Source organism: Artemia franciscana, chromosome 4 (assembly GCF_032884065.1).
Source record: "Artemia franciscana chromosome 4, ASM3288406v1, whole genome shotgun sequence".
In the NCBI taxonomy this organism is placed as follows: domain Eukaryota; kingdom Metazoa; phylum Arthropoda; class Branchiopoda; order Anostraca; family Artemiidae; genus Artemia; species Artemia franciscana.
Genome location: NC_088866.1, coordinates 57,074,608 through 57,102,097, shown reverse-complemented (window position 1 = coordinate 57,102,097; position 27,490 = coordinate 57,074,608). Strand labels below are relative to the sequence as shown.

General features: G+C 34.0%; 1 protein-coding gene and 1 long non-coding RNA gene across 7 annotated transcripts in view; one reads left to right on the top strand and one right to left on the bottom strand.

The window, feature by feature from the left end:
• The window catches only part of LOC136026656 (uncharacterized), a 30,078-nt gene extending 5,594 nt beyond the window's left edge, over window positions 1–24,484 (bottom strand). Inside the window, exons 1-2 of the long non-coding RNA XR_010617378.1 lie at window positions 18,181–24,484; window positions 5,613–5,698 (exon numbers count right to left, since the gene is read on the bottom strand). This is a non-coding gene — a long non-coding RNA (uncharacterized LOC136026656). The remainder of the gene's footprint in view (window positions 1–5,612; window positions 5,699–18,180) is intronic.
• LOC136026649 (rootletin-like) overlaps window positions 1–27,490 on the top strand; it is a 329,138-nt gene that overhangs the window by 243,180 nt on the left and 58,468 nt on the right. For 3 of the 6 annotated variants that reach the window (XM_065703386.1, XM_065703385.1, XM_065703387.1), the window contains one exon: window positions 7,899–10,251. In XM_065703386.1, the coding sequence (XP_065559458.1) occupies window positions 7,899–8,084 (186 nt within the window). In that variant the 3' untranslated portion in view covers window positions 8,085–10,251. Of the gene's footprint in view, window positions 1–7,898; window positions 10,252–24,619; window positions 24,641–24,666; window positions 24,687–24,752; window positions 24,886–27,490 lie in introns of those variants that run through there. The other 3 variants (XR_010617374.1, XR_010617375.1, XR_010617372.1) reach the window with 3 other exon arrangements.

Genomic DNA, 27,490 nt, shown 5'->3' with positions numbered 1-27,490 from the left:
TAATAAATTAATACTACTACTACTACTACTAATATTCTAGCAGTTATTTGCTGTTGATGGCCATTTTTAATGTCATGTGTATAAAACGTTGGAAAACTTTCTGCTTTTATTTCCAACGTTTTAACAGAAAGAGGTGCAGTCTGTCCAAAGGACATCGCAAGCCTCCCGAAGAATTTATCCAGGCTTTAACGAGTTAACTAAGTTCAACTACGGCCTTAAGCTCTAATGAAATTTAGATGTTAATTTGTGTGGCAGCATGTCTTTTTGAAAACCATTCTTAGTCCCATCAATTCCGAAAGTAATCATGATGGATGATTGAAATTCGACGAAAAAATGGCCAAAAAAATTTAAAAAGGTAGTCCATATTGATGGTCATATATTATGTAACTGATTCGATCGGTTTGTAATTTATTGCATAATACTACTACTGCTGCTATCAACAATCCACTGCTGTGCCAAGCCTGAGAAAGACATAGCTACACACCCTCCTCCTTCATCCCAATTTTTTGAAAGCCTCTTCCTTTATGCTCTCTCAAGAAGTTCCAATATCCCTTAAATTTAATGAATTTCTGTTTTTGATGCCTAACCGCACTAATCAAATACTTTTGTATTTACTGTACTTTTGTGATATTTAAGAAATTCAGCGACGGAAAATAAGTAAGTTAAGAATGGGTTTCTACCAAAGGGAAGGCATTTTATTTTAACCCAGTTTACCATTTTGTAAACTATCAAAGAAAGGATGCTCAATTCCAAGAGACACCTAAAAATTAAAGTTGAGCATTTTAAATTAATTTCTTATTACAATTTAGATTTTTAGAGTCAATTAAGATGTAAAACTTGTAATATCCGTATTCATAGAGAAATTGAAGGAATGTGAAAACTTGATTCCTGCTGTGGTCTCTTCTTTTTCTTCCGCTTTTTTCTGCAAGAATCTCTTGAATACATTTTTGTATAGCTGGTATATAGTCACTAAGAGAAATTAGTTATCTGACACAAAATCATGGTTCCTAAAAGGTCTCTGAAGTCTTCTAAAAATGAAAAATGAGAATTTCTTTGCCTCCTGTGCCCATCATAGATCTATTCAAGTCTGAGTTGACGACAATCATATGAGGTATACTTTTGGAGCTACTTGCGCCTCCAGATGCTATTACGTACATCTGGGTCTTACACAATACTATATTGGACCTCTATATCACGTAAAAGTACACCTGATTGTCATGTAATAGGGTTTGCTTACATACGCAAATGATTTCTTTGGATGTTAAGTAATAGGACACGTTAGAATCCGCTAGTCAAGTGGAGGAGCCTAACTTATGGGGAATGTTTACTTATGTTGAGGGTGATGTAATCTTTCGTGACTTGGTAGATTTATTGAGAATGGCGCAATCTTACTTAACATGTTAGATCTCAAGAACCACTAGTCAAGCCGATAAAGCCTACGTGATATGGAATGTTTACCAATGTTAAGGTTGATGCAATCTTGCGTGATTTGGTAGATTTATTGGGAAACACTTAATCTTGTATAACTTGTTTCTTGGGGGGCCCGTGGGAATGCCCACTTGTAGCTGAGGAGGGCATATGTATGGGTATTGCGTAATGATAGTGCACACGTGGGTACTACGAAATGGAAGTGAAAAAGTGGGTGTTACATAATGGTGGCACACACTTGACTGTTACGTAATAACTGTGCACACATGGGATGGTACATAATGACGATGCCTACATGGGATGTTATACTTTAAGAGATTTCATTTTTTTCAATCCGTTTTTCGTTTTTTCTCCGGAAACCTTTATAATCCAAAGATGTTTGTCTGCATTAAGATTCGAAAGATATTTCCCTTCAACGGAATGGTGCATTAAACCACTGAACCAAGAAAGCCTTCATATATTATTATTTGGGGAATACTTGCTAATGGAAACGTTTCGAAAAATCTAGCGATCACGTGTTTTCTATCGCTGGAATAATTGACATGCGGGAGAGAAAATCTATTATTGGAAATTGGCTATATTTGATGTGCATCTGCTAATTATAGTTTTATTAATTTTCTATCGTGCCCTATGAAGGTTGAGTTAGGTATTGAATCAGTGAGATACTACATAGCATTGGCTTTAGATATTTCACTGTGTAAATGATAACGTATTGAAGATCCATACTGGAGCCAGAAATATAAAAGACCCAAAATTTTTATTGTTCATAGAAGTTTTATTAATAAAAAAAATATTATAAAATCATGAAATAAAAAAAAACAATCAAAATTCAACAAAACGAAAATCAAAACGTGAAAACAGCTGAAATAGGATGAAAAATAAGCCAAAACAAGTGTTATATGAAGAAAGGTGGGGCCCTAGCAACTATTTCCAGGGTGAGAGGGGAGGATTGGTATTAGAAATAAATTTAAGCAATATTAAGAGATATTTCTGAGAGGTTTTAATGAAACTCCCTTGTTTCCTTGATCAAAGACTGTGCAATTTGGTTGACAAGCGTACTTTTGAATAATATTCTTCTTTGTATTTCGCATAATCTCGTTAGAGGTAAATTTAACCCACATTAAGAGACATTTTTGAGCGTTTTTGATGAAAATACCCGGTTTCTTTGACCGAGTGTTGGATTTCACTCCTCCTCCATGAAAAAATTCTCCTAATACCTCCCAGATTAACTTCAAGCTGTAAAACATGCAATTCGAAGGTAATTCATGCCACCACGGCAAATTATGGATGACACACGGCATCTTCTGGCACCTTTATCATTCCAAAGGCATTTTTCAGATAAATTCATAATAAAAATATGCTTTAAATCCAATGTTTCGTATTTTAGCAATCCACCCACCCCCCACTGTGATGCGGCCTATGGTGATTCGTGCCACCGAGGCAAACAACAGATGGCACATGACACCCTCTACCATACCACAGGCTTTTTTAGGTATTTGCCTGAAAAAATATCCGTTTACACCAGAATTGATTGTTGGGACTGAAAAATGCCCAAAACCGTTTCTTCTGATGACTCCTGGCAATTGGAGCTAGCGTGGCATAATGAACCATCCCGATGACGCCCTCTGGCACACGTATAACCTTTTCCCACAAACATAACTTTATAAATTTAAAATGACCATTGTTTTTTATTTGAATAGCAGAAATTTACCATTTCATTGCCAAATTGTAATGTTTCATGTTATTTCCCAGCATTTGACACTCAATGGCTGACATACGGCATTTTCTGGCAAGTATTATGGCATCTAAAGTATATCAAATGTATTTCAAACGTTTTCCTACAAAAATATCCGTTCTCACAAGCATCGATTGTTTAAACTTAATGAAAAGCCCCTAATAGTGTTTCGTCTGACGATACCTGACAATTGAGGCCAGCGTGGCACAATGTACCAACCCGATGACACTCTTATGCATACAATATCTCATCTAAGGGTTTTTCAACATTTTTCCCTGAAAAATGTCTTTATAAACTAAAAATGACCATTGTTTTTAATTGAACAGCGGAAACTTGCCATTTCATTGTTGCATTGTGAGGTTCCATGATAAATCCCTGCCTTTGAAAGTCAATGGCTGACACATGGCCCCCTCTGGAAAGTGTTATCACCAATGTGACATTTTTCAGGTATTTTCCTGTAAAAACATCCGTTTGCGCTAGAATTGATCGTTTAAACTTATCGAAAAATCCCCAATAGCGCTCTTCTGATGACTCCTGGCAATTTAGGCCAGCATGGCCCAATTTGTTAGCCCGATGACACCCTCTGGCACACATATCGCACCTAAAGGTTTTTCAACCTTTCCCACAAAAATAAAATTACTACCTAAAACTGACTATTGTTTTTATTTGAACAGCGTAAACTTACCATTTCATTGTTATATTACAATATTCCATAGCGATTCCCGCCACCGTGGCACACTGTGGCTGGCCTAGGGTACTCCTGTGGCACATACTATCATTTATAAGGCGTTCTCAAACACTTTCTTGATAAAAATTATGCTTTAAATCCAAAATCTTTTAAATCCTTTTTTTTAAATCCTTTAAAGTTGAGATCTAATTCTTTAATTTTAATAATTTTACTTTAAAAAGATTTTATGTTAAATTTTAGGGTTTTAAAGATTTTAATTTTAAAGTTTAGATCTCAAATTTTCTTCCCATTTTAAAGTTTTAGCTATAAAAGTTTTTTTCTAAAGTTTTACTTTTAAAGGTTTACATTTAAAGTTTTAGATCTAAAACCTTTAAAATTAAAACTTTAAAACTAAAATCTTATAACTAAACCATAAAACTGAAACTTCAAAATTAAAGTTTAAAACTAATTCTTAAGAACTAGAAAAGAAAAATATTAAAGCTAAGACCTTAAAACAGAAACATTAAAACCAAAGACTTTTTAATACTATTACTTTAAAACTGAAGCTTTAAAAAGTAAAACCTTAGAAAAAAACTTTTAAACCTAAAACTTAAAAATTGAAAGAAATTTATGATCTAAACTCTTAAGCTAAAATCTTTAGAACAATAAACTTTGAAATAAAATATTTTAAAAGTAAAACTTTTAAAATAAAAAAATTAAGATCAAAACTTTAAATCTGATAATTTGAAACCAAAAACTTTATGTCTTAAGACTTTAAAAGTAAAAGTTTTCAAACAAAATCTTTTAAACTAAAACTTTAAACCTTCAACCGTAAAATTTAATAAGTAATAAAAACCTTTGAAATCTACGTTTTAAATTAAGAGAAAATGAAAACTAGACTTAAAAAAAATGGAAACTTGAATATAAGAACTTCAAAACTTTTAAATTGACAATTTAAAACTAAAACTTCCTAAGATAAATTAAAACTATAAAACTGAAAATTTAATACAAAAAAAAACTTTGTAAAACCATAAAACTAAAAAGCCAAAACTTCAAAAGAAAAGTTTACAAAATAATTCATAAGCCAGAAGAAAAAAGATACTTAAGATCTAAACTTTAAAACTAAAATCTTTAAAATTATGGACTGTACAACAAAATTGACTGTAAACTAAATTGTTTAAGTTAAAATCCTAAAATTACAATTTCTTGAAACTAATCAAGCTAAAACTTTAAGAATAAAACTATGATTAAGAGTTTAAGGGAAAAAACTATTTCGAAAATAGAACTTTTAAAGGAAATAACTTTATAAACCGGAGTTTTAAACTGATAATTTAAAATTAAAACTTTAAGACTGAAACTATTAAAACTGAGACTTTGAAAAAATTTAAAAGTAAAACTTTTAAAATAAAAAATACTTTAACATCTGTACAAATGATACTGGACAAAAGCGTATAATCAAGTTCAAGTTCAAGCTCAAGGTCCATTATGTCCATAAAACAACAATAACAAAAACAATATCCCAAAGGGCTAAATGACCCGTTGTTTCGGAAATGACATAGAGTAAATAATTAATAATAAACCTTGGTGTAAAGATACTAAACAACAGCTAAATATAAATCTATGAGAAAAACAAATCAACTCACCGGCAGTCCCCACGAAACAGCGACCCTCACATCACCCGACAATAATACAATCTAAAATTTTCTATTTTGTCATCGAGGATCCAACGCCAGCAAAACAACAACCCAAGAAAAATTTAACAATAAAATACCTTATATTTACCTTTAATAAGAAACTTTTCATCTATCAAACACTTCGTGGTGACAAACTGTAGTAAGGAGCGACCCAGCTCAATAGTAACCGAAACTCTAAAAAACGGAATTTTTATAACAATAGTTACATCAAAAGAGTTGCATTTTAATGCTGATTTTAAATATATAAGTTTTATTAAGTTTAGACATACTCATCGAATGTTACGAGCCTGGGAAAATTTGACTTATCTTAGAAAACAGGGTGAAACAATCCCTTAAAGGTCATAGAATCTTAACAAAAATCACACCATCAGATTCAGCGTATCAGAAAACCTTACGGTAGAAGTTTCAAGCTCATATCTACAAAAATGTGGAATTTTACATTTTTTGCCACATAACAGATCACGGATGCGTGTTTACTTGTTGGCTTTTTTTGTTTTGTTTTTTCCTCTGGGGTGATTGTATCGACCCAGAGGTCCTAGAATGTCGTGTGAGGTCTCATTCTAATGGAAATTAAAAGTTATAGTGCCCTTTTTAAGTGACCAAAAACTTAGAGGGCACCTAGGCCCCCTCCCACACTCAACTTTTTCCCAAAGTCACCGGATCAAAACTCTGAGGTAGCCATTTTATTCAGCATAGTCGAAAAATCTAATAACTATGTCTTTGTGAACGACCTAATCCCTCACAGTCTCCGTGGGAGGGGCTGCAAGTCACAAACTTTGACCAGTGTTTACACATAGTAGTGATTATTGGGAAGTGTACAACCGCTTTTAGGGGGATTTTTTGGTTGGAGGAGGAGTTGAAGGGAGGGGGTTATGCGGGGGGAACTTTCCATAGAGAAATATGCCATGGGGAAGAATATTTCCATGAAGGCAGGATTTCTTAGCATTTTTTCAAGAACAATGAAAAAATAAATATGAAAAAGTTTTTTAACTAAAAGTAAGTAGTAGCATTAAAACTTAAAACGAACAGACATTATTACGTATATGAGGGGTTCACCTCCTCCGAATACCTCACTCTTTACGCTAAAGTAATTTTATTAAGTTCAACTATTTATTTTTCGGTTTTTGTGATTCAGGGGTCATTCTTAAGGAATTGGGACAAAATTTAAGCTTTAGTGTAAAGAGCGAAGTATTGACGAGGGGGTGAACCCCCTCATATATTAGAAGTTTATATAAATTTAGAAGTTTGTTACGTAATTTCATAAATTTAGAAGTTTGTTACGTAATTTAATTCGTAAGTTACGTATATTTTTACTAATAAAGACGTTCGCAAAAAATTAAAAGTTCTAGTTGCCTTTTTAAATAGTCAAAAAATTGGAGGGTAACTAGGCCTACTCCCCCGCTCCTTTTTTCTCAAAATCGTCCAATCAAAACTAGGAGAAATCCATTTATCCGTAAAAATAAATTAATATGCAAATTTCGTTTTAATTATTCTTTTGTGGAGAGCCAAAATCAAAACATGCATTCATTCAAAAACGTTCAGAAATTAAACATTAAAAAAACAAGTTTGTTTTAAACTGAAAGTAAGGAGCGATATTAAAGCTTAAAACGAACAGAAATTACTCCATGTGTGAAAGGGGGTGTTCCCTCCTCAACGCCCCGCTCTTTACGTTATTGTTCTTTACTATTTTAAAAAGTAGGGTTGATAGAAAGAGTCAAACTTCAGCGTAAAGTGCGGGGCGTTGAGGAGGGAATATCCCCTTTCATATACAGAGTTATTTCTGTTCGTTTCAAGTTTTAATATCGCTCCTTATTTTCAGTTTAAAAAAACTTTTTTTTATTTAATATCTTAAAGGAGTCAAGTGCTCGTGACTGCCGGATCTCAGCAGGAACCAGGTTCCAAGCACGCCCCACAGTCATGGCCAGACCGAAGGAAATGTTTGAAAACCCTTAGGTGATATAATGGGCGCCAGAGGCTATCGGGTGCCATCTATAGTTTTCATGGTGGTTTGGATTGCCATGGGGGGATCCCGTTAGGGGTATTGCAAAACCACGAACCCTTGCATTTCAAGCATATTTTTATCATGAAAATATCTGAAAAATGCCTTTGGAATGATGAGGGTACCAGAGGGTGATGTGTGCAATCTGTTAAGCTGGGAGACGTTAAAAGGATTTTTTGGACGGTGGGGGACTGAAAATCTCAAAAATATCTCTTAAATAAACCTTATTATTTTTGCAACTGCCTATTTTAGGAGGGGGAACTGGCTGACGCTCCATGTGTTCAGATTTCATCTTCACTGAACTTGGTACTTTCAGTATTCTACATTTAGGGTAGTCTATGTTTATAGTATACTTTATTTAAACTATATTTACAGGTCCACTACCTCCGTATGCAATTAGAAAAAGATGCATCCATGTCCGACCTGAAAAACGTTGTCAAGAACTCACTGAGGACCGTCGCATCAGAGCCACGTCTCGACTCTGATCTATTTAAGAGAGAAATTAGCAAATTAGACAACGCTCTTTCCCGTCACTTGTCTAGCTCAAACATGCCTTCTTAAAATCTGTTTTTATCATTTTTAGATGCTGCCATACTTTTGAGATTGTAATCTGAGATCAGTGCCCATATTGTTAGCAGGTTTCCGTTTACTGTTTTTTTTTTCTGACATCACGAGGATTTTCAGTAAAGACTCAGCGCTTTAGTCTGAAAATTCACAAAAATCATTATTTTTAGTTTTGTTAAATATTTAATAGATAATAAGCACTTATATTTTATGCTAAATGTAACCCTTAGCAATTTTAGCGTACTTATGTGGTGAATTGAACAGCTTCTCATAATCTATAAAATTGAGAACTAAATGGATCTCATGATTCAGGAATTTACCAATTATCAGACTCGGAGTAAAAAATTGGTCGGTATATCCCGTCCCCTTCCTAAAACCGGTTTGTCTTACCTTTAAAACTTTATCTACAACATCTTCTAGTCAAACAAGCGTCGTCACATGAAGAGAAAGATCATAATAATACCTCTATGATTACTACTGTGTTCCCCCTTATTCCCTTCTATATAAAGGAGTCAACTTGACATTTTCCAACAATCATTAGGTGTTTCTCCTTTTTCAAGAATCATATTCATAACCTTCTGCACCTTATTTCGATCTTCATAACCACAATATTTTCAAAATTCATTTACTACGCTATCAATGCCTGTGCCCTTATTATTTTTCAAACCTTTTAGAGCCCTCAATAACGTCTCCTCATAAGCTACATCTTTCTTCACTTCCAGATTGTTGGAAAATGTGACATTCTTCTCTATATTGAATCATACAGCTTTATCGCGGTTGAATATATTCTCGAAATATCCTGCCTCCGAAATATCCTCTTATTTTCTCTGCTTCTCTTTTCATCCTAGTTCATTAGAATGTATCGCTCGTAACTTTTTCTACAAACCTCTTTTTTCAACCGTTTTCTTGAAAATTTATAGCAGCTTTTCTAACCTTTCCTGCTATAATATGCCATTTCACCTAAGTTTATGCTTCATCAACATAGAATATTAAGAACAATCCCACACAACAAGAACAATCCCCTCCATAACCTCTCCTGCTTTTTAGGCCAAATTTCACTGTTATTTCAAGGGGAAATCATCATAACTCGTACATTAAAAACTACCTTAGACATCAAACATTTTTTCCAATAAAGAGGGGATATTTTTAAGAAAAATTGCGGTTGTGAGGGGGAGGGTATTGATTGAATAATAACAGAAAAAATCAGCAAAGATAGGTCTTCAATTTAAATTTTTGCTCCATTACAGGAATACTCCATAGCCTAGCTCCCATAACGACTATTACAAAGATAAATTAAAATCTAAACCTATTTTTAGCTGACTCCTTTACGAAAGAAAACTAGGATGAAAAACTACTACTCTAAATCAGCTAAACATAGGTTTACGGTGAAAGAGATTATAACCTACATTTCCTTTTATTATTTTATAAGTATGTATCTTTTCTTCTATTGATGATGAAGTGCTGTAGGCTACTGTTGTAAATATATATATATATATATATATATATATATATATATATATATATATATATATATATATATATATATATATATATATATATATATTTTAATTATAGGCTACCATATTCAACATTTTCATGGTTTTCCTTGACAATTTTATTCTTTTGCTGCTGGTTTCTGAAAATATGCTTCGTACCTGTCAAGGACATGGAAAACACTTTAAATGTGGAATGCTTAAACTATTCCCTTCCCCGCCTAAATTATTCTTTTAGCCCTGGTATTCCCATGCTGTAGAGATATAGAGAGAGAGAGGGAAAGAGAGAGAGAGAGAGAGAGAAACAGTGAGAGAGAGAAAGAGAGACTTTCTTCTAAAGCTATCTTAAGAGCTGATTAAAATTTTTCAATTTTTAAGACTCTTGAAGATCTACAGTTAAGTCGTGTTATGTTACTCAAAATATTTTTACCCTTTTCAATCGATACTATTTTTTGAAATCAAACTTTCCATTAATTCTGATCTTTGAAATCTTAACCAGGTCTATGTGTCATGCTCATCAGTTTACTTTCTTTGTAATGGTCGTTGGGAGTCTCGTTATCAAATTTGTTATTTTCCTGTTCTTATCGCTGTTGTTTTGTGAAGAATTGACCAGTTTTTGAATAAATCTGACGGATTTTAAGTTGTATGCGGCCATAAGTTTAATAGCTAAGGTATGATGTATTTTAATTTTTTTAAATTCACTAAATTTTATTGCTAGAACAACTGGAATCACCATATTTCTACGAGGAATCGAAGATTATTTCTAAGATGCTTGGATTAATGAAATGGTAAATTCTCTTGCAGGCTATTCAAAATGACACTATTTCGGTGTTTAAATTGCATCTAGGATGTTAAAATTTTACCAACTTAAATACTTAAGTATGTAGATTGCATTATTTTGAACGTAAATCATATAAGCATGTATAATTCCTATAGTAAGGGGATCAAAGGGGGCCAAAAACCCTCTACCACCCCTCATACTTTTTAGCTCAAAGACAAGTAGCTCCTTTTTGAGCGTTAATCGTGCGAAGATTTTCAACATGACTGGCGGTGCAAAATGGGCTCGTCACTTCTCCAACACCATCCCCCTCTAAAAATATGTGGTTTGGACAGTGTTAAGTACGAAGTCGGTCCTGAATCCTTATGAAACAAACATCTTATTTCGAAATTTTAGATCTTCCTTCAACTTCACTCTGAGAAAATTTTGTAAGCGAAAGTAATTAACTTTATCACACACCGAAAAGAGTAAAACAAAAAAAAAACAGGTTAAGAAAATGTTTTATTTCCAAAAGCCCTAAGATGTAATCAATTTATTTTTTCTTCTTGCTCTCTCAGAAAATCGAAATTTTCAAAAATAAAAGTGAATGTCTTTGACCAAGCGCGAGATCTATCTACAGAGCGATGATTACTACTACTTCCAGAAATAAGGTTTATTTTAAATCGTCAGGTCTTCAATATAGGCTATTTGATGGGAGCGTTCATTGCCAGTTAGGCAGTCTGTAGAATCAATCTTAAAAAACATCACAATTTCAAGTAGGATGAGTGTACCAAAACAACTCTTGCATTGGTTCTGAGAATATATTTTAAAATTCTCTGTTTCTTTTTGATTAAAACAAATGATGAAGCAGTTATTAAGCGCCCCAGTTACCATTTGGATTGTTTTTACCAAGATGGTGATATTATGTACATAATGTATTCTTTGTCTCCTAAGTAAAGCAAGAGTCCGCGAGTCGGGCTTTTGAGACCGCTTCTATGATACATTATTATTATTGCTAAAAATTTGCAACCCATCAAAACAAAAAAAAAACATATATGAAAAAGAACCATAGGAGGAAAAAAAAAAGAAAATTCATTTAACAACGCATTATAGAATCACAGTATTCCACGAAGGGTCAGATTTAATGCTTCTAGCTCTGAATTTTATAATTCTTCTTTCGACAGCTGGTAAGAAGTCTGTGATCTGGTGCTTCTTAGATATGGTGATTATGTGGCACAGAGTGAGTCACAAAAACAACTTTTCATATATATAGAAAGCATTTTCTATGGCTGTTTCACTAGCGTTACAAAGCTTGGCACGGTAGAAACGGTTAAAGCGATTCTGTTTGGTAAGAAGTAATATGCACGATGTCCGAGGACGGGAACAGGACTGTTGAATCAGGGATGACCCATGTTCATTTAACGTAAATGAGATAGGGGATCTAGTAACATGACTGACCCGCAGGACGTGTCAATTATACGATTTATGAGTCAAGTCCAGTCACGGCAATACCCTCACATATAAGTAAGCAGATCTAACGTCTTTTTCAGTCAAATAACTTCAGGGTTTTTGGCTCTTGAGGAGTGCATTTATGCTACTATGACAAAAAGCCACAAATTTTACGCATAGACTAGAATAGCATTCCAGACTTTAAACTGGCACTCTTTTGCTGATACTTTGCACAATAAGCAGTGGTGCAGCTTTATTTTGCCGCCGCCATTCCTCGTGGCCCATTCACTTGCTAACTGAGTCATTCAATTATCGAATCGATTACTACTATTTCTGACACCCCATCGTAGCACAGAGCCTTCTGAGGCCAACACAGATGAGCCTCCTGCTCCAACCTACTCTTTTCCAAGTTTTACTCTTCACTCCTCCGCAGAACCTAACTGACCAAATACTTAAAACTAACAGTTGGGGAATTCGCCTCCCTGTGTGCCTCCTTGTTTTTTTTTTAGTTGAGCCGTTTATGTGGTGAATCCATTTCTGTTACCACTACTGACGCCTCATTGCACCACCAAGCTCCCTGAGGTCGACATAGATGTGCACGCTCTTCTTTCAACTCATTTGGTTCCGAGCTCAATTCTTTTCTCCCTCGCCTTTACTTTGCTTACCCGCTCTTTTACTTTACTCACCCGTTACTTACCTAATTAATTAAATCGTGAAAGTTAACCGAGTAGGAAAGTGACAAGAAAAAAGATTCTTTATTTTGATTGCAGCAGTTGATTGAACCTTTATGTGGCCAAATTTATAAGTTAATCAGGTGCACTGGGGATAACAAGTAAACAAATTCTCCTAAATTAGTTAAATTATCCCTGTAAATGAATTTAATGCAAATTACATGAAATACCTGCGTTAACCGATTTTGCTCATAAACAGCTTAATTATTAACTCTAAATGCTAGAAATCCAAACATTTCCCAAGAACTCAAATATCCTTATACATTCACAGAATATGTAGCTTCATAACTCCATCAGAGAAAGCAGAGACACAAAGAACTTGATTTGAACACCAAATCATGATTGCCCCCTTAGGGACAACCTAATAAAAAGTGACCCCCTACCCAGAATAACCCAAACTTAACTATTAATAGACAAAACGATACATAAACAAGTAATCAATTACTTTTTATTTGTTACATACTTATAGACATATATTGTAAATACACACATGTTTAATCACAGCCAAGGTAAAACAGGTTAAGTCGAGGTAGGTAAGTACGACCAGTATATACAAATTTAAAATATGAGACACAATGAATGTACATTACAATAGGCTTTGAACAGTTGAGATTTGACGAGGTACGAGGTTAAAAATAGGATATGAGAAAAGACAAGCAAGTAGAAGTGATAGGCTTCAGCATGAGTCCAGTCCCCCCCCCCCTTAAGGCCTGGATATTTTTAAGATTCTCCGGAAAAGACTAATATAGCCCATTTGTTTTTTTCAAATATCCAATGCCCCCCCCCCAACTAAAAATAAATTAGTACGTAAGTGCATGTATGAATGTCATGTAAAAGCCATACAATAAATCGGATCACACTCTTCTAAAATGATAGCAAGTTTAAGTTACAATTATAATATGAGATAATAATATTGGCGAAAATAAAATATTAGCTTTATCAACAAGATTTAAATATCAATACTTTAAAAATGGAAGATAAAAATAAACGATGAAAATTCCTCAGGTGCAATGTTTTAACTGAACTAATGTAATTTATTAATTGAATCACGTGACTCGTAATTAATTTAATTAAAGTATGTTACCCTTTCGATGAAACCATTCAGATATCTTTAATTTAATAAATGTCTTAATGTTTTTACCAGGTATGATGTTTACAATAACGGGCATACAAAATTATATAAGTGAGGCAAAGTCAACCAGATTTAAGTTCCAACGTAAGAGAGGTTCCAAAATGAGTAAAGAACTCAAAAACGGGAGGAGGACATTGGGATCGCGTCAACCTGTCAAAACATCGAAGTTCTTACGATTGTTGGTAAAATGTGTTATACTTTCGACACCATTCACCATTTGCGTCTTTTTTAGGGAAATTCACTTCCCCCACATCAGGCTTCTACGTACGTGCCTGTATAAATTCTATCAAAATCATTCATAAATAATCCTATAATAGTTATATCACGGTGTCTAAGAAAATCAAAAAAAAAACTTAGGCTACAACACTAATAGACATGTAACAGGGGAGATTTCGTGAGGTATTGTGTTTTTACAAGGCATTAACGAACTTTTTCCAAATAACAATGAAAGGAACTCAATGAAAAATGAAATAAAAGTCAACGAGATCAGAGTTCCAAGAAAGATGAACCCTCTATGGAAAATACAACCAACAAAACAGCCTTAAAGCTAGAATTAATCATAAAACAAGAATAACACTCTAAACGGCTAAACTTTAAAAAGTACCGCTTTCTTGATTATCATCATGAGACACTAAGGAATAGAAAGCACAGAAGAGTTAATATGACATAACTAAAATCAAATTTCAAATAAGTGGGGCATAAGCATATTTTTTACCAAACTACTATTTTCGAATTTCCTACTTCTATTATTTTATCACTTCTGTAATATTTATCAGTTATTTATCTGGCAGGAATTTCTAAAAAAAGAAATAATAATAATAAAAATAGTTTTGAAAAAACTTGGGAAGTACTGAGAGATCAGTCTTAGAACTAAGATTATAAAACTAGAAGTAATCCGTGGTAACAAAAGTTGCCAAAGATGCATTCTATAAAACAACTTTAAAGCTGGTATTAAAAAATAATAAGAAAAAAAGTAATAATAAAAAAACTCATAACTGGTAATAAGAAAATAATAATAAAAATAGTTTTGAAAAAAAGTTCCGAAGTACTGAGAGATCAGTCTTAGAAATAAGATTACAAAACTAGAAGTAATCCGTGGGAACAAAAGTTGTCAAAGATGCATTCTATAAAACAACTTTAAAGCTAGTGTCAATCACAAGACAAGAATACCACTCTAAACGCCTTTAAAAAGTGTCAGTTTCTTCATTATCAGCACGAGGCGCTAATAAATATAAGTAGAGGTGTATCTTTACAAAGTATTTTCACTAAATCATCTTTTTGCTAAATCATACATTATTGATTCTCCCCGTTAATTACTTCCACCGCTTATTATTCGTTGTAATTTCTCAGAAAAAAAACAATAATGCAAGATAAAAATTTACAGAGACAATAATAGTAACAAGAAAACATTGCAAAAAGAATAATAATAAGTTCACAGAAAAAATAATAGTGATGTTTTTCAAAATCTGGGAGAGATTGGATAATTACCGTCCCCCCAATTAACATGTCTGAAGCTATGAAAAACAAGATTAAGCGCTAATTGCATCATCATTTTGCTAGGTTTTCATTATAACTTCCTATCATCAATTGACTAAAGAAGGAAATGAAAAGGGAACCTCCTGATTTGAAATGAATCACTACTTGGTTTTTCTATTTGACTGAAACAGAACACTTAGTCACAACCATGGAGTAAACGTATGCCAAATACGTCTGTAAATTAAGGATACCCGGTGGCATTACCTGATGATTTCATTACCTCAGCTTAAATAAACCAAAAAAGCGGTTTCTTTAATAGGGTTAGTTGCGTTGGTGTCTAGCTCCTCCCCTTACAATTATGCTTGAAATATTAATGGGTTAGACACTTGTGAATATATTATTCTGGTTTGCTGCTTGCTGCGCAGTCAGTAATTTTTGCTAACAAAAAAAAAAACATTACAATGATACGCAGAATCCTGTCTTATAGATACTCTGCGGTAAGAGCTAAGATGACCACAACAAAACTAGATGCAACGATTCAGTGTTGAGACCTATTTTGAGATGTAAATTATTTCTTTTGACTAGCTTAAATATTAAATAGAATGGGAAACGAACAGTAATAAGAAAAACAGAATGGTACAAACTATTTATTTTTAGGGGTTACCCACTCTCTACCATATGGTGTACATCTCGGAACGCCCTCCCTCCCATAGGCGTATTAATTTATAATAGAATACACGCAGTATGCGTTTTGCCGAGATGCTTCCATTTTCTCTTCCATATCATCTGAGATGTTCCTAAGGCATCTCAAACAGACAAAATCCTATTTTGGTCTAATTCTCTATCGCCTCGTAATATGCAATGTTTTTTCTATATTATCTGCTATCTATTCAGGTAATATATTTATCATTCCATTAGATGATGTCTCTTCGCACCATGCATAGCGCGCACTACCTGGTATACCAGATGATTCTGAGTGGACCACCCCTGTCATTTTAAATAAGAAAATACATTACTTCAAAAAACATGTATAACCACAAAATCGAATATGTATTTGAATGATCAAATAAAACGGACAACTATAGCATTACCATACAATTAGGTTACGAAAAGAAATTTTCATTATAACAATGAAGGGAAGTTATAACAAAGACATCAATGGGTCTTATTGTTGTTATTTTGGGGATATTATTACCCATCCAATCTCTTCTCATTTAGCTATGCATTCAGTCTGTACGCAGTTATTGTGCCTTCAGGGGATTCGACACATTAAAATCATTTTGTGAGCCTCCAGTGGTAGCTAACCGTTTCAAAGACAAAAGGCCTTTTAGGGAAATCTAACATGGGACTACTCACCGTCGACAGCTATTGAGAATCTGTGGTTTGACTATGAAATTGGATTGAAAAGACCGTTAATTTTACGCCCCCTGTGTCGCTATTGTTTTCAATCAAAACGGGTAGCATCACAGGGAGCTCCTAAAGCTGCCGAATTACAAAGTATATTTCCTATAAATTAATTTTTAGTGTTTTCCTAGCAGGTGAGCTATAACAATATTATAAACCACCCTTTGCTGAACTTTAAAACAACAATTCTCCTCCGTTTAATCGAAAAAATAAAATTCACACTTTCTAATGATGCAAGTTTCGTTAAAACTGATTATCTCTATCTCCAGTACAAAACAAGAGAAATATTTTTTCTAAGATTTTTAAGAAAGTAATTGTTGGCTTTTAGTTTTGTGTCTTTTAGTCATTTCTCTTATCCAAGCTCTACAAGCTATGACAAGACCGCTCAATCAAAATAAAACTTTCCTACAATTCCCTCTATCTTTTTATCACGTAAGATCATCATAAGAGCTTGAACCTCTATCCCCATTCCACATTTTTACCTTTGAAAAATGTTGCTTATGATGAGTGCAATGAACCGAAACAACTATCTGGGTGTTTTTCAGAATTTTGCGTAACGAATGCTGGTTTTAAGCGAGCCAATGAACATTGGTGGGATGGACAATAATATCTCTTAGGGGGCTTTCACACAACCTATGTGACTTTTAATGCTAAGTAGTTAAGTTACGTTATACTAAGTATAACACTAGACACTAAAGGCCTTGAGGCCCGTGGGGTCCCGACTATACTACAAGTAAAAGGAAATAAAGTTCTGGAACGAAGAAAACCAAATCTGTTTGTTTAACGATTTCAAAGTAGAGCTATTCCATCGACGCTCCATCTCATTATTTCCAATAAGGATTTTATTTAATTAATTTATTTTAATTAATATTTTAATTTTTATTTTAATTAATTTTATTTTAATTAATTTAGTTTAAGGATTTTATCTTTAAACTGAGATATTCTAGAATGGTTGGAGGGGGGCGTCTTATTGCTTTTATTGAGACCAGAAGCTAAATATATTATTCTACGTGCGTTTGGCGGGAAGAAGGCGAGAAGTAGCCTTTTATAGCTTTTTGAAGCCTGAATTATTAATCTTGGCACTCCAGAACACGGTCGACGAATATGCAAGATGATTTGGACTAGGAAAACTACAAAAAGGCTAAATAGACAATCTTGTCCCAACAATGATTTTGCAAAGATAAACACAACACACACAAAAGAAAACACAAATATAGCCCAGAATATAACGTGCCAAAATGAAATTCAATCGAAACAAACTATTAAGCTTTCATTAGAAGAAACATCGTATTTTACTTCAATTAAAAAAAAGCCTAATGTCATCGACTCAAGGTCGTATCCAGGATTTTTTTTCAGGCAGGAGGGTTATAAAAAACTTCATAAAGCGCATCAAGAACAAAAACACTACGGATTTTTATTACATTTTTACGAGTCAAAAAAAATTCCGGGTGGGGGATTTACGGTCGCATCCCACTTGGGTACGGCCTTGCATAGATTCATCAAATTGTTTGGCTATAATTGACAATGCCCGGTCATTGTAAATAGTGATTAAAATTAGATTAGTATTTTATGCCAGGTCAATGCTGCCAATAGCAACAAATTGTTATGGAATGGGTCAAAGAATGTATAAAAATAACATGGTTGACTTTACGTTTTTTTTCGTCAAAACTCATAAACTGATGCAGATACTTAGGTAACTTTTTTTTCATTTGAAAAAATCCATTCATCTGGCTTTTTCTGTCTGTTGTTGAAGCAATATATTTTCTTTCTAAATTGCGTAAAGGGATGATTCATCAAAGTTGCCGCACAGATCTAAAAGTCATCACCAACCTAGAAAAATTGTAGAATAAAATACTTGTGATACCTATAATTTATCCAAATGAATGGGGGAAAACATTTATGATACAATCGATATGAGGTAAAGAAAAACTTCACGGGTTCAGGCCATATTTTGGTTTAAAAAAGCACAAAAATACACCGATCGCTCTATTCGGCTAAAGTGGCTCTTTCAATTTTTGAACAAGTGCAAAGTTAAAACAAAAAAAAAAACTACAAGAAATTGATGAAATTAACACTTGTGCCAACCTGGCTTTGAACAGAAATGCAGGCGAATTTGGCTTAAGTGCAATGTAGGGTGATTTAAGACAGTCAAATAGATTAAATTTCGTTACTCCCAATCCGATGACCCAGAAACTAAGAAGACCAAGAGATTTGCATCTGTAACTTTTTTGGAGAAACAAGAGCGATCAACAGTATTTATTTTTTTGCATAAATGTCGATATTCTATTTGTATTATTTTAGTTTATCTGCTAGGTCACAGATCATTAAGGCATCTTTGGTTACATACATAGTAGTATGTATGAGACCGAAATACCCAATTTTCTGTGTGTGTTTCATTGTCAAATGAAAGAAGTTTCTTTATTGAACTGTTATTTATACACATATACTGCATATTTTCAAATACTTTAATCCAAACAAGATCAACCAGGCCCATGCTCTCATATTTTGACAGGACTGGGTAGGTTTCATCTCTTATGGATGCCAGCAAATATACAAATGTGTACAAATAAACACGTAAAAGCTTAAATTAGAATTACTAATCAAGAATTCTAAAATTTAGACCCCAGCTGAACCCCCCAACAGCTTAAAACTCGGCCCAATTCGGTCATCTAATAAAAAAAAGAAGCAGAATTCTCAATCTTGGCACAGAAGTAGTATTTCTTTAGAACTACGTAAAGAAAAAAAAAACAGACACGAGATACAACAGCTTTTACTTCAAGGACAATCGGCGGTTCATAGACATGACATTACGGCCAGTGTCTTCTGGCAAAAGTTGAAATCACTGATAAACTACATAGTAAAACTTAAAGTGTTTGGGTCTTTGCGATGCTGGATGTACTCAGTGGAGTGGCAAAAACGAGGATTGCCACACACACATATCTTAATCTGGTTACATGATAAAATTACTTCATGAAATTGACGATGTGATTTCCGCTTAAATACCTGATGAAAATGTTGATAAGGGCATATACGATATTGTGGTAAAAAATATGATGCATAGACCTTGCGGTGCACTGAATGAAAAATCACCATGCATGGCCAAAGGAAGGTGCACAAAGCAATATCCTCGACTTTTAGCACCCAACTCAATTACCGGCAACGATGGTTACCCACAATATAGAAGAAGATCTACTGAAGATGGCAGTAAAACAACAATAATAAAGAAGCATAACGGTACCACCATCGAAGTAGATAACCAGTGGGTTGTTCCATATTCACCTTACATTTTATGATCACATCTAAGTGGTACCAACCCATACTCATTATCTTAAAAAATTAGAGTTTTCGCTTCCTGGCAAATCAGGATTTCTGATTCTTGTTATTTGACTTCAACACTTTAGTTGTCACAGTTCAAGATAGGAACGGGACCAAATTTTGTGATGAAGAAAGAGTTGCAGAGATGGGCAAACATTTTCGACGTTTTTTCATTTTTGTACACTTATCCTAGGAACTCACAAACGTAAGTTTCCAACCGATGATAGACAAAAAAGGCCTATTTGTGAACTCCCTAGTGCCTTCCCCTTCCTTCAAAAGAATTTAGGGCTCTGTTGGGTCAGGATTCTTGAAAGTTTTGAGGCAACCTGACAAAAAAAAAACTCTTGGGATAAGTAATGCTTTTGCTAGTTTTTGGTGGACATATCTTCCTGTTTCTGTTTTTGGGCACTGCGACCCCATGACCCATATAATTACGGATCTAAGCTTCAACTAAAAAAAACTTATTGAAACATTCTTATTTCAAACAGACCGCTCCTTTAACCTAAAATTTGTTTTGCAACTAAAGGGGGAGGGGGTTGTAAAAACTGTATCATTTTCTTAATTTATATGTGTTATATTTTTACGAGACGGATAAACATTTGAGGGGGAGGGTTCAGGCCCTCTGATCCTTAAAACCTTGAATCTCAATAGATCATAAGTGGTACTTTAGTGTAAAGAGTGGAGGATTAGAAAGGTTGTAACCACTCTCACATATACAATAATTTTTCTTCGTTTTGATTTTTGACGTTACTTTAAACTTCTTCTAGAAAAGAGTCGAATACCACTTGAACTACCACTTTGACCTTTCCCATCGATAAGATGAGTTACCCTTCCCCCTCCCCCTAAAACCCTGGTGTTTGCACTAAAGTTAAACTTTTGTATAACAATGCTTAGAAGAAGAAAATATCCCCTGTAAAATTCAAACAGTATATATTTTTGGAGGGAGGGGGGGGGGGTACAAAAGTTATTTTCGTGGTTCCACAACCAAAATTTTAACGTAATATTAATTTCAGCCATGGCAAGTGAAAATTTGATCGGTGAAAAAAAATTAACATTTGAGGTTTTACTCTTTACGCTGAAGTTCAAATTCTTTGCTCTAATTCTTTAAATGACAACTAAATCACAAAGGTCATTTAATTAGAAAAATAAAGCTCTTTGAAAGTACTAAAAATAGCTTTAGCTTAAAAAGTTAGGTATTGACGAGGGGTGAACCAATCACATACGTAATAATTTCTGTTCGTTTTAAGTTTTAATGTTGCTCCTTACTTTCAGTTGAAAAAAATTATTTTTTAACTTAATTTTATAACGTTTTTTAACATTACGCTGGGAAGTATGGCGTCGCCCTCACGCAAAAATTCCCTTCTCCCACAAAAAATTCCTCCAGGGAAAGATCTTCCAGAAAAACTACTTAACCCTACCCCCTCCCCAAACCAGACGAAATTCCCCCTTGAAAACATCTGTATACTTCTCTACAACTAATACTATATGTAAACAATGGGTGAAGTTAATAACTTGTAACCCTTCCCCCGAGGTTTGTGGAGATTAGGTCATCCTCAAATATATAGTTATTAGATTTTTTCTACTATCCGAACAAAATTTCAATCTAAAAATTTTTATCCAGTGACCTTAGGAAAAAAATGAGTACGGGAGGGGGCCTAGTTGCCCTTCAACATTTTTCGTTACTTGAAAGGGGCACTAGAGCTTTTAATTTCAGTTTGCATGAGTCGTCTTGTGGTATTCTAGGATGACTGAGGCGATACAATAACCCTTGGAAAAAAAAACAAGTAAAACACGCATTCGTGATTCATCTTCTGGCAAAAAATAAAAAATTCCGCATTTTTGCAGATAGGAGCTTTAAACCTCTGCAGCAGGGTTCTCTGATACGCCGAATCTGCTGGTTTGATTTTCACTAAGGTTATATGACTTATAGGTGATAACTCCCCCTTTTTTTGAAAATGAAGTGAATTTTCTCAGGCTCGTAACATTTTATGGGTGAGCCTAAACTTGTTGAAACTTATATATTTGAAATCAGCATAAAAGTCCCATGAAATGTTGAAATTTTAAACTCTACTACATAGATAACCATTGCTAGAGTTACACAGACTAGAAGATATGACGTGGCTTTGCTCACTAAAGTCAACTACTTAGACATATTCTGTAGACATAATATTGCATGTCTGGGACTCCTTATTGGACGGTCAGTACTAGAGACATCCCGCTTACTGCTTTCTCATTTCCAGAAGTGGTCTTCTTTTGTGCGTAGCTGTATGGTGGCAAATAAGCGGAAGTTACGGCAGTAGTTGGCATCTGTTTTTGATCGTTTTTGTTTCTTTTTCTTGTTTAAGTCACATGAATTAGAGTCTTGTGTTTCTTTTTCTTTTTTGTGCTCCATCTGTTTTTCATTGATGGGTATCAAATGCATTCATTCATTCATTTTTTTGCAAAACGGAGGCAAAACGTAACTCGTTTGCTCTGAAGTGCTTCCAGCCTAGCTTTTCTTAGAAGCAGATTGTATGACACCTTCTTTTCTTTTTAAAATTACTCGCAGGGTTCTTTTTTGGATGGATTTAATTTTTTCCGATTCTTGGCGGGAGATGTCCAGGTGCCATACTGGACAAATATATTCAAGATACAGGCGGAAAAAGATATTACAAATCCTTAAGAAATTCAAAGGGGTGACGTTTAATTTATTTAGGGATTTCAGGAGGGAGATAGACACATTAGCTCCATGAATGATATCTTTAGCATAAATTTTCCACTTTCAATTAGAAGAAATAGTAACATTAAATAACTTAATGGGATAGATTTTTGCAGGGATAGGTTAAGAAAACAGGGGAGAATTTAACCAGCATATTATTATATATAGATTTATAGGGGATTCAAAAATTCTCGTTCGATTGGAAAGTAAAAGGACCTTTTTTAATAGTCAAAAGTGATTGTAGGCTTTTTAGCTTTTTTACAGAAACCTTTAAATATTTAAGGACTTTCTTTTCGTTTAAAATTTTTGTTGTTCCTGCTTTGTTGCACCAATACAATTATAAAGAAGTAAAAAATTCGAATCATACCATTGATTATTCATGATGACCTACTTGTGCTTCAAAGTAATGTTACATTTTTGCGAAACAGCTTGTTCTTTCATATTTTTTTTTATTCTTGTTTGTACATAAAGGTATAACAAAAATTGTCTTCCTTTGGGGAAATTATCTGGGAAAAAGTATAGTTTTTACACAGTGAATTATTAACACGTTTTTTCTTCTTAAAAGTTAGAAATGAAGCCACTTAGCTACATAGATCATTAAAAATCCCAGAATATTTTAAAATTTTGCATTAAAAATTGCTTGAAATTCAGTTCTATCTATTTACTGACTTGAAGTATATATGATTACTGGAAATCTTCTTAATACATTTGGACTAAAAGAAACACTTAAAGGAAGATCCATTGTCAATTTTGAGATGTGATACTGATACCAAAACAAAGGTATGAGAAAGTTTTTCTTGAACAGCTGGAAAATGCTGGCCTAAAAATGTGCTTTCCCTTCAATCTCCCCCCCCCCCTTTGCCAGATACAAAGCTTTGACCACCCCTAGTGGTCAAACTTGTATGCACCTTTGATTTAATTGGTTCGCTAGAGTCTTGAAAATGCACAGAAGGTACGGTATTTAACACTCCACAAATAATCAAAATATTTATACTGTCATTTTGTACAACATAATTGAAAGGTCTAGTAATCATATTTCTAAGGTTGACGCCTATCCCTCAAATCCCTCAGGCCAAGGAATTGAGTTGTATTAGTTGTTTATTGTTAATATACAAGGTTTTTATGGAAGTGGTAGCCATATAAACTTCAGAGAGGGCTCATATATTTAAAAATTAGAAGTTATAGTGTACTTTTTAAGAGTCATAAATTATCGGAGGGCGCTTGCGATAGAAATTTTGAAACAGTCATTTTGAAAAAAAAATCCAAAGGTCATGTAACATGGCTTTTGAAGCTCATAAAACCTTTCAAAGGCTGGGGATAAGAACTGTATATTATGCCCAAAGGGCTTACATGGTTTTATTGAAAGGCTGGCCGTTTAAACTTTAGAAAATGTTCCCTTATTGGAAACTAAAACGTTTAGTTCTCTTTTAAAAAAAACAAAAGTAATAGGAGGGGAGCTAGCTCCATCCCAAAGTCTTCTTTTCTCCAAAAGCATCTGATCGAAGTTGTCAGATACCGATGTTGTTTCAAATAGTTCAAAGAACATGTAAAAGTCAAAACAACCAAAAATAACAGGCAGCGAAATAGTCCTCCTTAAAAAATGTGCAATGAAGGATTTCTTGTTGAAAGATGAGCCTTAAGCTCCGACAGTTTTTTTTCTTTTTACTGTTCTTGTGTCTTTATGAATTTAGTATTTTCACTTTAGTTCATTCTGTTTGGATGAATTATAATAATTTTTTTAGTTTGATTATATTTGATGTTAACTGACCGCTTTGAAAGAGCTTTATGAAACGTCTTTTGGTCAATAGCACAAGTCTTAAAAAACTAACAGTTTTTGAGATTTCAAAATTGACGCATTATAAACAAAATATGACATAGCACGGATAAATTACAGACAAAATATCAACAAAATTTGGCTGAAAATGACAAATTTCCGGGTGCTTAGGGGAGACACTGACGGACGAGAAATTTGGAAACACTGATGTTCTGATGACCGTGTCCCAAAGCTTATTTCACAAAGGATGCTATAGAATAAAGAATGCAAAGAATGTATTATTTTCGGGTGTGTTCCAGCTGATGGTTTTTCAGTTACTGCGCGGTAACTGCCCATTTTTAACTACAGTAGAGCCAGTGGGAACGGCATAGTAAGCTGACTAGCAGTAGCGTCAATTTCAAATTAATTACACGTGTTTAAATTTAAGGGAAAGTTTAATGCTGATTAGTATAATTTTTTTAATTCCTTCTGTTTCAGAGCATTTAGAGAGGTTCTAAGCCAACCATGGGCATTTGGCTGTCACAAATGATTTTTTTCTCAAATGAGCTGGTGAAAAATAAATAGAACATGTAAATTTTCTCTTTTTTTATTATTTCAAGACTAGAATATCACAAAGCTAAGCATTCATATAGCTTGATTGTATCTTAAGCAAATACAATCCCTGATGGAGTTTTTTTTATACCTGTCTTAAATTAATTTGTCTAAATAAAATGGGCCTATAGCATTTACAGGATAGTAGTGGGACAACTATAACAAGTTTTTTTTCAATTTTCTATTTTTTCTCAAATAATTATTGTTCTCTGGTAAAATTTGTGTTCCTTGCTAAGTGGTAGGCGCTCTGGGTTGGAATGCTTTGTCCAAGGGGTACAGGTTTAATTCCTGGCATTGCCAGTTTTTTTGGTTTTGGATAGGGGTTGGTGATATGGCTAACCTCAGTTAGAATTGGCCCACCTTTAAATGAGTACAGATGGAAATCTAGGGAAAATAAGGAGGAAGGGCATGCAAGAGTATAGGCTGGCTGGTCCCTAGCTTCCTATTGCACAACCTGGCTAAAGGACCACCAGGTCCTTTACTGGCCTACTGACTTAGCCATAGAAACTTTCTTTCAAACCCATTAAATATAAGTAGAAATGAAGAATACCAGTATGATGGTCCTTCCATTTCCCTGAAATGTGGATGTATAGACAAGAGTATGGGTAATGAGAGATAGCTTGTGAATGTTCTGCAAGATTTAAAAATTTATGACAGTTGCTCAGGTTGGCAACTGAACACAGAAGTATAATTTTGTTATTTGTTTTTCTTTGTGGCTATTATGCTTATTTAATGTCAAGTATTTTAAAGTTAATCTTCTTTATTTTGTTTTTAATTGCCATGGCCCTAGGGCTTAAATACAATAAAACCTACTTATATGCATTGATTTACTTTAAATAGATAGGAGCTCTATGTTTCCTAGCTTCAGTAAATTTAAATATAATTGTGAGACCAGGGATTACAAAGTAGGTGAAAACTTGTAAATGGACCTCTGGTATCAGTAAAAATTTGTAAGAAATGGATATCAATTTAAAGATTAAAAAAAAAAACTGTTAGAAAACAAAGAAAACAAATGAATAAACAAAAGTATCCCTTTACAACCATTTAATGAATTGTCACAAATATAGGTCACCCTTAAGATTGAAATGAACAAAGCTTCAATTACGAATCCATTTTCCTTTAAACAGACTGAAGGGGCAAACCTCCAAGCTTTGACAAATTCAATCTCACCTTTCCTTTTCAAAGGAAACTTTCTTTGGATGTTTCCCATCCAACTAAAAACAACAGGGACAACATCAGGTACAAATGACCTTCTACATAGCCTACATACCAAAGGGAAAAGCATGCATCTCTATACTATAATTTACCTCCAACCTGCCTAATGTGCAAATATATAGCCAAAATTATGTAGTTCCAATATATTATGTCACCTGTTACCTTTTCCCCCATTCTTGCTTTGTCACAGTTGCTTCAATTAACAGGGAGTTAAAGGTTGAGGGATAGATTGGCAGAATGAATGGGAAACATGTAACTTCAGCTATATATTTCTATATTAAGAGGGTTGGGGGTAAAGTAGAGCAGGACTGCATGTAAAATTGTGTAAGCTATAATTATTGTGCAATTATAAAAAATCGGTTTTTTAAATATATTTTTCTCTAGGCCTACAGGTCCTTTCATTTGGTTTATGCCACATCAAACATTGTATTCCCAGAGAAAAATAAGTAGCAACAAGCTATATATATACAAGCACATATTATTTATCAATGAGGACTCTAGTGCTTATCTATGACCACTCAGTAATATTGTCAAGAAATGAGCAACAGACAAAATGAAATTTTGTCTGTTGCTCATTTCCCAGCTAATGTGACTGCTGGTCACATTTTTGTCTGTTGCTCATTTCCCAGCTAATGTGACTAATCGTTTTCCAATCTAATGTGAACAGGACCAAAAAAAATGTACATCTGGCATCAATCTTCTCTTCTCTGCAGCTATGATCTGAAACCATAACTAACTTACCAATATCTTTCCCAGAACAAAACTTCTTTGTGACTTTCTCTTGGGTTGTTTCTTCCATAGTCTGCTGACTCTCAGCAGCTGCAGCCTGCTTGTATAAATCATAAAATGGTATTCCTTTTACGTCAATTTTCAAATTCATAGCTTGTTCTAATGTCCATCTTTCTAGCCCTCCTGCAATCAATGAAACATTAACAAATTTTAAACTGTAAGTCATGAAAGGTGATTACTGTGAAGCTTGATCATTCTTAAACAACAATAAGCATATAAAGAAGAGAGAATTGCCTAAGGGGTTGTACACACAACCATGCAGCTTGTCATGACAACTTTAAGCTCCCATTGTAAACAATGCACTCATAGCAACAAATAGCAGCTACATCAGGCTAAAGAACCAATTATTACAACTTACCTGGAGTTTTTTGTGCAAGTCAACATTGGATTTGTGTTTCATTCTGGTGAGAATAGAAAAAGCATAAAAGGCCTTTCTGGCTTAAATTCTGTACTTAACTCTTTGTCAGATCATCTGCAACTGTTGAAGAAGCAGTTAAGCATATTTCAAGTTTTTTGGCTCCCTAGGTTTGCTTTACTCAGGCAATTTAGCTGATATTTAATCTCTTGATGGCAATTTCA